Source organism: Anabrus simplex, chromosome 5, assembly GCF_040414725.1.
Source record: "Anabrus simplex isolate iqAnaSimp1 chromosome 5, ASM4041472v1, whole genome shotgun sequence".
In the NCBI taxonomy this organism is placed as follows: Eukaryota; Metazoa; Arthropoda; class Insecta; order Orthoptera; family Tettigoniidae; genus Anabrus; species Anabrus simplex.
Window position 1 is genome coordinate 306,653,701 of NC_090269.1, and position 12,099 is coordinate 306,665,799.

The 12,099-nt window shown below is 42.5% G+C and overlaps 1 protein-coding gene across 4 annotated transcripts in view; it reads right to left on the reverse strand.

Annotated features, from left to right (window-relative positions):
* The window catches only part of LOC136874023 (proton-coupled amino acid transporter-like protein pathetic), a 435,495-nt gene that overhangs the window by 24,746 nt on the left and 398,650 nt on the right, over window positions 1-12,099 (reverse strand). For all 4 annotated transcript variants that reach the window (XM_067147500.2, XM_067147502.2, XM_067147505.2 and 1 more), the window contains 2 exons: window positions 4,885-5,009; window positions 2,918-3,002 (listed from right to left, as the gene is read on the reverse strand). In XM_067147500.2, the coding sequence (XP_067003601.2) occupies window positions 2,918-3,002; window positions 4,885-5,009 (210 nt within the window). The remainder of the gene's footprint in view (window positions 1-2,917; window positions 3,003-4,884; window positions 5,010-12,099) is intronic.

Consider the following 12,099-nt stretch of genomic DNA (forward strand, 5'->3'; position numbering starts at 1 on the left):
AGTTTTTTTAAAATTTTGATGTCATCACCCCCTCCCCGGGCCGCTATAATTATATTCTGCAAACCCGATTACTTCTCGTTGCCTTGTTGCCCACAACTTTTGTGCCCCCCCCCCCCCCACTCATTTCTAATTCCCAATCACCGCTAATGTGGCCGGAAAGCGAACCCTAGAATCCCTAAACCGTAGGACCTGCGTATGATCAGTTAGTAGACTATTATTGAGGCCAGGAAACGTATAAGGCGTTTAGAGTGCGCATCAGTTACCACAGTCGTTTGCAACAAGAATGTATTCTGTTTAATTAGAGCACTTGTAAGTCAGCAGTGTGGTAGCTGAAAAAGCGCTTAAGATCCTATGGCATAATGCGATCGTTAAAATGCCTTTCCAAGCCTGGTTACGACAGCCTTACTATTGCCCGCCACGCGTTTAATCAGTTTATGTATGTTGGGTATTCAGCCCGAAGGCTGGTTTGATCCTCTGCAGCTCCACCCACAGCTGTCATAAATAGCCCAGGCGTCACTGAAGAGGCGTACTAGGGAAATGAGGAGTGAGGTAGTTTCCCGTTCCTTTCCTCACCGAGCTAGCCGTTGCTATTACATATCAGTCTGCCAAGCCCACTGAAATGCATGCACCAACTGACCCTATGAGCGATATTTTCACACCATTCACAACAGGGACTGGCTGCATAAACAATGGTATTACTAGCATCACTCATACCTCAGTCACTTTCATATTGTCAAAGCCAAGAATGAGACTGAGACAGGTCAATGAAAGTAACAAATTTGATGTAGCCCATACCAGAAGACATAGTGCACTATAAACACTACATCTTTCCAGCAAAGGCATTTTATCAGTTTATTCATAAGTATTCTTTTGTTTCGCTCGTTTCGTTCTGTCCTTGTCGCAGTCGGCCGACTTCATGCGTCGCAACGAGCGCAACGAGGGAGCCAGTCGGCCGTGGCTTGACTAAGGTAGTTATTACGATGCCCGCTAGTAGCGTTACTGCTAAGGACGGTAGCGCCATCGCGCGAGAAGGACTGTAACTACGTAGATATTCTAAACTCTGGTGTAAATATTCATGGCCCGCTCCACGAATAGCCCGGCGCCGACTGACCCCGACCTTCATCAACAACCTCCGTAGCTTCGTACTTTGACAATGCTACTTCATTTGAAATATGCAACTGTGAATGACTATATTTGCATGTCATAAAACAGCGTCAAATCCACATGTGCGACACAATTCGCACCCGCGACCCCACAGGTGTGAGAAAAGCGGTAGAAGAGAAGAAGATACTCATTTTTTAAAAGAATTACCCGCTTTTAAAACAAATTTCACCCCTTCAGTGGTTTTTTCCAGAAAAAGTTTGTTCATTTATTTTTTAAAGTGATTCCAAGTTCGGTCTACCAATTTTAACGTCTGTAACATCTTCCGTTGCTGAGATATATGTATCCTCGTATAAAGAATTCAACTCCTTCCTCACTTCTTTTCAACCCTCACCACTTAAATGGAGTTTCTGAAAACAAAAAATTGTGCTCTTTTATTTTAAAGGAGATTTCAAATACCAAATTTTATGTCTGTAACGTTAGGTTTTTGTGATATAGGCTATTGTAGATAATCTCGCTGCTGTAAGAATACTGGAGCTTATGTTGCCATGGTTAAGGTAGTTCATTTCTTTATCCGATTCCTAGTGGTGGTGATTATTGTTTTAAGAGGAAGTACAACTAGGCAACCATCCTCTATATAACACTAATCAGAGGAAAAAATGGAAGGGATCTGACACTTCGAAAAATGAAGATATCGGCCAAAGAAAGACAAGGGCCACGAAGGGCGTGAAAATGAAAGACTCCCGAGGTCTCCATACGTAATACCTTCGGGGTCGGAAAAGAACAAGAGTTGGCCAAGGGAGGTCGGATAGGATAGATGAAAGTGAGGAGCCTGATACAAGTAAGTGGAAGCAACGCCAGGACTCAGCTAAGAGTCCCGTGGTTGCCAACCCACGCTCCAAAGTTCAGAGCCCCTGGGGCCCCTTTTAGTCGCCTCTTACGACAGGCAGGGGATACCGTGGGTATTATTCTACCACCCCCACCCACAGGGGGATATTCGATTCCTAGAGCAGAGATAGTATGGTGCCAATATCTCCATAACGCTTGGTTTTAGGGCCTTAAAACATGGTTTTCGGGCCCTTAGGGCTTACTGAGTTTTGTTCTTTGCGTCAAGGGGCTTAAAATGAGCTTTGTCTCGTCCTTGTACGACAAATTCGATATTTCGCCTATATTAGCCTAGTATTTTTATATCTCCCCACGTCGCCCCCCCCCCACCTCCTCGAATTGCTTTGAAAATAAAATATAGCCTATAGCACTCAGGGATAATGTATGCTTCTATTAGTGAAAGAATTTTTAGAATCGGTCCAGTAGTTCCTGAGATTAGCCATTACATACAAACAAACTTTGTCTCTTTATATAGCCTACTAGTATAGATATGCAGTCTATCAATGATGGTATAGAAAATGGAATTTCCTTTTCAGTTTCCTTTCTAGTGGTTTAGTGTCAAAGGTTTTCGGCGACGGAACGATAGTAAAGGACTAGGATTGGGAAGGTAACTGTAGTGGCCTTAATTAAAGCACAGCCCCAACATTAACCTGGTGTGAAATTGGGAAACCACGGAAAACCATCTTCAGAGTTGCCGATACTGGGATTCGATTCCACCATTTCTCGAATGCAATTTTTCAGTTTTTCACTGCATATTTTACTATTTTCAGTTCATGTATCCTGGTTTTAAGTACATACATCTTCGCATATTATGCCATTTTTAATGAATATGAGTTCTTCCCCTATCACTGGACTCGTATACACGTGACAATAGGATTGGCAATAAGTACCTTTGAAGATTCAGAATTCATTTGTACTCGAAATTAAGTACCTGTTTGATGTTTTCAGCAATGAAGACGAAGTACACACAGCAAAATCCTAGTTGTGTAATACAAAGAAATACATCCACCAGCCACCTGAAACAGAGAATAGTGGATAATAATTATTTTTCCTTATATGCTGATACAGGCGTGAAAGATGGGTGGAGACTGCATATCTTATTCATAAGCTGAAGCAGCAGACATAAAAGAAACAAGAATAAATTGTTGGTAGGCCTACAAGCAGGTGCAAAAAATTGCAGTAGGGTACAGTGAGTGGAGAGGGAGGCTAAGTTAGGAAAGAACTCAACCAATTTAGATGGTGGAGTCGTGGAATAGAGTATGCTGCCTGTGAGAATAAGGAACTCAGACATAAAGGGTAATAGTAGTGGGAGACCAAGGGATACTTTTTAATAATTAAAATATTGTATTAGAGTTCTGGAATTAAATGAGCCTACAGCGCTAGTTGTAAATTGAAGTTCTTGGATGCGCTTAGATAAATCATTATCACAGAGGTTGCACACTGAAAGCTGAGAATCACAATAGCACATAGTGGAAATGTCTGTTTCCTTCCTACTGGTTTAACGTAACACTGCCCGCCTGGTGGCCATGATCGTTTAGGATAAGTCCATACGGTCTGACACCGTGGTTAGCCGGTTCGAGCACCGTTGAGGGAAAAATTCATCACCATCAAAATATTCGCCGGTAGGGTAGGGGAGGTGGTTTTATACAATTTCTAATCACTAGATTGCGTACCTAAAGCCTCTCCACAGTGTTCATATGGAGTGAGGGCATATGACGCTGTTGTGGGGATTCTTCCGTCGGATGGTGACATTAAGCTTTGGGCAGACCCCTTGGTGTTATTCGACAGGAGTAGGCTACGTGCCGACACCGGATTTCACCCTCTCCCTACCTCAATATTATCATCATCCCACATCCAGTTGCACAGGTCGCCATGGCCGTCAAATAGAGAAAGAGAGAAAGACCTGCACCAGGCGAGCCTAACATGTCCTCGGACACTCACGGCACTAAAGGCCAACCGATAAATAAATAAAAGGTCAAACTAACTAAGTTTTCGGTGACGATGAGATATAAAAGGGCTGGGGCTGGAAAGGAAGCAGCCTTAATTATGGTACATTTTTAGCATTTGCCTGGGCTGAACATGGGGACCACGGAAAACCATCTTGAAGACTGTCGATGGTGAAGTTCAAACCCATCCTCCTTTGGATGTGAGCTAATATTATTGGAAAGTAAAGTAAAGCTAAGTTTATGAATGCCTCGATGGAGTGCAAGGTAAAGGCTGTCGCTATCTGTAATATCGTCACTAAGCTGACATTCATTATTGACGTAGGAACTCAGGTCCATGTGCTTTCCTACAAGTGGAAATCTTGTTTTTAAATGTGTCGAATTCTTGATGGGGAATCGAATTTACATCCTTCCGGGTTAAATGAGCGTACCCTTACACCGTGAAGGGCGAGGAAGTTATGCAGGAAGAGGAAAATTCAATGAAAGGTGAGAAATGGTAGTTATGATTTTCAAAATAAATAACTGGACAGGATTGGGGTAGATGAAAAGAGTTCGGCAAGAAATTGGGGAGGAGAGAAGATATAAAAAGACTTTCAAGATAGAAAAAAAACACCAAGAAAGAAATCAAGAATATATATGTAATTGGACTAAAAAATGTCAGAATCTCCTGTATTTAGATGAACTAACTTTATCAACATATGGTCAAATATACTCAAAATCAGCTGTCAGATGGTGGAGAATTTTTTTAATATTATTATTATTATTATTATTATTATTATTATTATTATTATTATTATTATTATTATTATTATTATTATTATTATTATTATTATTATTATTACTTCGTAGAAGAAACCAGACCACAAGGCATGTGATTTCCTTTCTCAGATGCCTTGTCTGGGATTTGAAACTACGTCTGCTTGTGAGGAATCAGCATGCGCTATAATGTAGTTACCTGATGGTCCCAGCGAACCGCCGTAATTTCTGAGGGCCGGTCTGGAAACACATCTCTACGGTCTCGGCGAAATGGGGCAGTGTCTTCGCTTTCGTCCTCTCGGCCATCTCCCTAGAGGCACATAGCTGTGAAATAGAACGAAATAGGCTTAATAATAATAATAATAATAATAATAATAATAATAATAATAATAATAATAATAATAATAATAATACATTATCACTCCGACGATGTATAAAGGTAGATATAATAGCAAAAGTATACATTAATTAATCAAGCACTTCCGAGCCACTCAGAAACTCAAAACTTAGGATACCCCAAGATTTACAATCGCCTACCTGCGCAGAGGAGATGGCAACAGAAGAAGAGGAAGAAGATTTTTTTTTTTTTTTGCTATGGGCTTTACGTCGCACCGACACAGATAGGTCTTATGGCGACGATGGGATAGGAAAGGCCTAGGAGTTGGAAGGAAGCGGCCGTGGCCTTAATTAAGGTACAGCCCCAGCATTTGCCTGGTGTGAAAATGGGGAAACCACGGAAAACCATTTTCAGGGCTGCCGATAGTGGGATTCGAACCTACTATCTCCCGGATGCAAGCTCACAGCCGCGCGCCTCTACGCGCACGGCCAACTCGCCCGGTAGAGGAAGAAGAAGACCCTCTTGTATAATAATATACAAAGACAATCTATGCTAATAAATTGAAGCCGAAGTGTAGCAATGCATAATGGTAGATATAAAAATGAAAACATACATGAATTAATTAGGCCACATCGGGAACCCTAGAGTGTAAAACTAGCTACCTCAGAAATTAATAAACCCGAGATCTCAAGAAAAATCGAAAATTCCAAGACTTTTACGAAGGGGCCGATCTGTGGGGCTTCGAAATTGGGACTCGGAGGCAGAACAGCGTTAGTGTGCAAGCGCAAGCATTTCTCCGCCTAGAGGGAGGTGTCGTATGAGTTGCGCCGAGTTAAAGTTGCGCCGTGTTAAAATCAGTAAAACTTGCGCCGTGGTCATTAATCATTCTAGGAACTAGAGGTCTTGTTTGGGAATTCCACAGGAAAGGGTTAAATCTACGATCACTTTAGATAGCGTTTATGCTGGACAAAGCTGGCGTTCAAAATATTATTTCTGATTTCTTCATATTTATATCAGCATCACTGTTTGAAACAATTTCATTTGTCATTTATTAATCTTTTATACCCAGGGGAATGCGACAGGCCTCGCCAGGGCACACAATTTCCTTTCTTTGGCAGTAGCTGAGCCCTATCACTTCATAAGGAGTGCATGTCGGGGAAACGTAGGGTGTGACAGTTTTTTTCTGTTTTCACTGGTCATTCTTTATTCAACAAATTCGCTACATTTCATTTACCATCCATTAATCTTTGTCCGCAAAAGCACGTCAGATCTCGCATTTAGCAGTATTTTCTTCCTTTAGCAGTAATTTCATTCTTCATTCATTCTATTCCTGACCCTGTCAGTTAGCTACAAACAGGCTGTGGATATTCTTCATAAGACTGAAAGACTGATTCCATGTTTCCACACTTGGTTTGTAAATTAAGTCAAACTACGTAGTTATACACATTTAACCCACTGATATAAATACGATGCAGGTTTTCTAAATGTGCAAGAAACCAACATTGATAGAGTGAATACCGAGCTCGATAGCTGTAGTCGCTTACGTGCGGCCAGTATCCAGTATTCGGGAGATAGTAGGTTCGAACCCCACTGTCGGCAGCCCTGAAAATGGTTTTCCGTGGTTTCCCATTTTCACACCAGACAAATGCTGGGGCTGTACCTTAATTAAGGCCACGGCCGCTTCCTTCCCACTCCTAGCCCTTTCCTGTCCCATCGTCGCCGTAAGACCTATCTGTGCCGGTGCGACGTAAAACAACTAGCAAAAAAGAAAGATAGAGTGAATAATATTTTTTATATATTAATTTCAAAATCTCAGTACTACAGATATTCACAGACATTCCTTGAACTTGGAAATAACCCCCTGCGGTGCAGCGCAGGTAGCAGGTGCTTAAGACAGCTGTCAAACCACTTCTCCCGGCGGGGAATCTCCACGGCGCAAATTTTACTCGGCGCAACTTTTACTCGGCGCAACTCATACAGAACCTAGAGGGAAGCTCTCTGGGCCGATTGCAGAAACTGTGTTTAGACGATGTCTACGGTTAAACAATGCCTAAGTAAGGCTGCCGCATTGCAGAGATGTTATTTATCACTTAGACACTGTCTAAAACCGATGTTCAATCGGCCATGTTTAAATGCCGAGAGCACTGTTTAACCTCAAATCAGAGGAGTAAATCACAATCAGAGGTTATGTGCCATGAAACATGCAATTTGTATTATCATGTTGAGACGATTCCGGGAAGAAAGGTTAGTCCGACGGCCTCTCTGTGGGTCGCCCGCAGTTAAATCGCAGCAATTCATTTGGCATGTACGGGGAGATAGATCTTAAAATAAGGTTTTGCTTTACAAAACACTTGTTTCTTAAGACTGATAAATGGAGAGTCCGGTAATTGTCAACTTGAATACAACTCTTGGCAACCGATATATTTTATTATATAAATGGGTAATTTCCATGGAATCATAGGTCACTTCGACTTAATAGATATCAGAATTACGTGCTCCGGTAGTCAGAGGGCTGTCGCATACATCAACCGGGAGGGAATCACTTATTGCACCCATAAGCGAAAGGGCACATTATATTTACTGCCAAGTAAACACACATAATAGTGAAAATTAAAAAGTAGGCTGTTTGTGGTTTATATATAATCGTATAAGTTTTCGGCAAATCAAATAGGAAAAGACAACTGGTGGTGATGGTGGTGATTATTGTTTAAAGAGGAAGACTGGGGAAGAAGAGCTGTGACCATAATAACAGCCCTAGTATTTGCCCGGTGTAAAAATAGGAAAATTACGGAAAACAATCTTCAGGGCTGCCGATGATGTGTTTCGAACCTACGATCTCAAGAATGCAAGCTCATCTATATGGCCCGTACAACACACTTGGTTATTCATTACTATTGCTTCATCTTCCCTTCGTCGAAGCTACCGTATTTATGAGTAGATTACACTCACTGTAACAACGCTATAATCAAAGCTACACTTCCCGGTACGGTGGTGTGTCGCTTTAGAGTCGATAATATTATGATGAGATTTAATTTCCACCTAAAAAGCGATACTCTTATCTGTGGGCAAGTCATGCTCATGCTTAGCCATACTTGAGTACTGTGTAGGAAGGCAAACAGCTGACTGGCGTCCGGCGCGCGCACCGACGAATTTCGTTGGTTGCGACAACCAGAGAGTTGCATGAAAGATACTTCTATCTCTATTTTCAAACTAAAATTGAAACTTTAAACGATGTTTAGTTAAACATCGACTGAACATTGTTTATGCAATGGAAGATCGTGCTCGATTTAGACGTTGTTTAGGTGGACGTTGTTTAAGGCTTAAAACTAGTCATCGTTTTTGCAATCGGCCCTCTGTGTTGAGCAATCGTAGTGCATCGACCTACTGACCCCAAGATGGCGGTTCAAACCCGTCAGATGTAGTCGGATTTTCGAAGCGCGGAAAATAGTCTATTCGATACTCCATGTCCTACAATGTCGGTATGTAAAAAATCCATACCGACATATCTGGGGTTTACCCAAGAAAATTAATACTCAACCATTAATCGCCCAAGAGAAGTACGGTTCACTCTGCCATCTGGTGAAGAAAATAGGAAAGTCATTTCGGGCAGCTTAGATGGCGTCAAATGGGAATGAGATATATAGACTACATAAGATTGGAGCAAGAACAGAACCCTGTGGAAGTCCATTATTTAGTGATCTTTTGGTGCTCACAGTATTCCCCCATATGTAATTGGAAAAGTCATTGACGTAGCATATTATTCAAGAGCCGGGCAGTCGTCTTACATGGTACCACTTTCAGAAACTTGAAGAGTAGGCCGTCCTTCCAGACTGCATCATAGGCTACTGTCAGATCAATAAAAGCCACTGATGTCTTAAGCTTTCTCTGATAGCCTGCTTCTATGTAAGTTGTAAGAGACATTATTTGGTCTGTAGTGCTTCTGTTCGGTCTGAATCCTGCCTGCTCCACTGGGAATTTCTCGAGGATCTCTGGGCCAATTCTATTGAGAATGACCCTTTCTAGTAATTTATATGTCACACTAAGCAGGGCAATAGGTCGATAGCTCTCGGGTTTATCACTGGCTTTGCCTTTTTTCAAGATGGCTATGATCTTTGTTTGTTTGAATAGCTTTGGCAATTGCCCACTCTGTAGAATGTTCGTGAAGAAGGGAATATCTCAGACATGCCTGCAACATTTTCAAGAAAATTTGGATATGCCGATGATTGGGCTATTGCTACCAGAGATACAACATTCGAGAAATCCGAGATGACCTTAACGGACGACATAAAAGTACTTTAAATTGTGGAGACTTACACTTAATGCCAATAAAACAGAAGTATGCTGCTTCCATCTAAACAGAAAGATCGCTAACAAACGATTGCAGGTGTACATTGGAAATCAGTTACTGAGACATAATAGATTCCCTAAATACCTAGGAGTTACCTTAGATAGAACACTCTCCTTTAGACAACACCTTTGTAACGTCCAATCCAAAGTAAGAACTCGCAACAACGTAATCCAAAAATTATGTGGTACAACTTGGGGTTCAACAGCAACTTTACTCCGATGCACCGCTTTGGGACTTGTGGACTGCGCTCCTGTTTGGCTGAATAGCCCTCTAACCAACCTCATAGATACGTAGCTCAACACCACGATGCGTCTCGTCACTAGCACAATAAGGTCTACACCCACATATTGTCTACCTATTCTCAGCCATATCTCCCCACAAGATCTTCGACGTAAAAACGCTCTCCTCAGGGAATTTAAGGAATTAGTAAATAATCCCCAATTACCAACACATGACGACATCGCCGATGTTCATCTGAATCGTCTAAGGTCCCGAAATCCACCAATAAGAACTGCAATAGAACTGAAGAATACCAACTTCAATATTACTAAGGAATGGCAGGGAAGACAAGATACTAGGCCTGAGTCAACTTTGCCACACATAGGACCGTCAATGCCACCTGGATTTGAGCTTCCTCGGAAAACCTGGTCTACTCTTAACAGGATACGATGAGGCCATGGTAACTGCGCAGATTTCCACTACAAGTGGAAAAGAATTCCTACACCTAATTGCGACTGTGGTGCCTCCAAGCAGACCATCCTGCACATTATCAGCGAATGTCCAAAAAGAAATTATAGTGGCGATATCAGTGACTTTGCTCATGCGCTTCCAGAGACAGTTAGCTATATAAATAACCTGAATAATAATATATAGTTTGTTCTTCAAAACCATTGTGTGTTGTATCTGTAAAGCCATACGCTAAATAAATAAATAACCATCCAATTCTCACTTGCCCGCAATTTACTTTCGCCTCAGCCACCGCAAATCGACGACACGGCCCTAGGACAAATAATGTGAAAACAAAGTTTTTTTTATCAAAAAAGGCTTTCACGGCCGCAGATCTTATAATCACAGCAATAGAACCAGCTTTTGGGTGGTTAGGCCGTGTACATTATGCAGAGTTTCGTCCAGACGTGCCATGTGGACTCATCAGCTGGAATGGCACGCCCCTCCAGGACTCTGCTTAGCAGTGGTAGACCAAACTGTGTGGCCCCGCCGTGTTAGCAAATCAAGTTTGCTAACCTGCTAAAGGAGAGCATTTTTTAAACGGAGAAGTCATTTCTCCTTTAGCAGGTTAGCAAACTTGATTTGCTAACACGGCGGGGCCATACAGTTTGGTCTGCCACTGCTAAGCAGAGTCCTGAAGGGGCGTGCCATTCCAGCTGATGAGTCCAAATGGCACGTCCGGACGAAACTCTGCATAATGCACACGGCCTAACCACCCAAAAGCTGGTTCTATTGCTGTGATTATAAAAGTTTTTTTTATTAATGTAATATACAACACGAATCATTCCGTTGGCAATATGAATGTATTGTAAAAGAACTCATTGCGATTTGTAAGTGTAGCGAAGGGCACGGTGGTCGCTAGTTGAACCTAAATTGCATCAAGTATGCCGGTGTGAGAGTTCTTTATGTGACGCAGTCACTCTCCACGTGCAGAAGAATGACGGGAAGCGAGCACTTAGAGCCTTTTGTTTTTGTTTGCCCCGTGTTTATTCAATAAGGTAGTGTCCGCAGCACAATTACATGCCACATCACACATATTAAAACGTCCACACGTGGCTTCAGTTGTCAGATAAGGTCGTCACAATTTATGCATCGTTATTAGTGCTGCGTTTTTTGAGACAAGCTGTGGGATCGTGAAAACCAGTGTGGTGTCTCACCACAATGGCGTACAAAGGATCTGATTCTCAGTGCATGTGCCGGGTCGGATGCTCGAATCTGCTCAAATCTCCCAGACTCCCAGATTTCTTTCTTTCTTTCTTTCTTTCTTTCTTTCTTTCTTTCTTTCTTTCTTTCTTTCTTTCTTTCTTAACACGTTTACCCTGCCACCTCAAAGGAAGTGCCCTGGAGCGTGAGACATTGGGTCGGGGAATACAACTGGATAGGAGGACCAGTACCTTCCCCAGGCGGCCTCATCTGCTATGCTGAACAGGGGCCTTGTGGGTGGGATGGGAAGATCGGGAGGGATAAATAAGGAAGAGGGGAGGAAGCGCCCGTGGCCTTAAGTTAATTACCATCCTGGCATTTGCCTGGAGAAGTGGGACACCACTTCGAGGATGGCTGAGGTGGGAATCGAACCCTCCTGTACTCAGTTGATATTCCGAAGCTAAGTGGAGCCCGTTCCAGCTCTCGTAACACTTTTCAAATTTCGTGGCAGAGCCGGGAATCGAACCCGGGCCTTCGTGGATGGCAGCTAATCACACTAACATCTACACCACTGAGGTGGACGCCGGCAGATTTACCGGCACGTAGAAGATTTGAACAGTCCGGCTACTTGGCTGAACGGTCAGCATCGAGCATTTCAGTACAAAGAGTCCTGACTTCGATTCCAGATGGGTCGGGGATTTTAATCAGGTCTGGTTAATTTCTGCCATTCGAGGAATGATGTTTATCTTTGTCGCAACACACTCTTCTTCATACCCAAACGATATGTTACATGACCAACCACCACAGAAACACATATGAACATCGTCCTTACGCTTGCGGAAACCGCTATGTGGAATAAA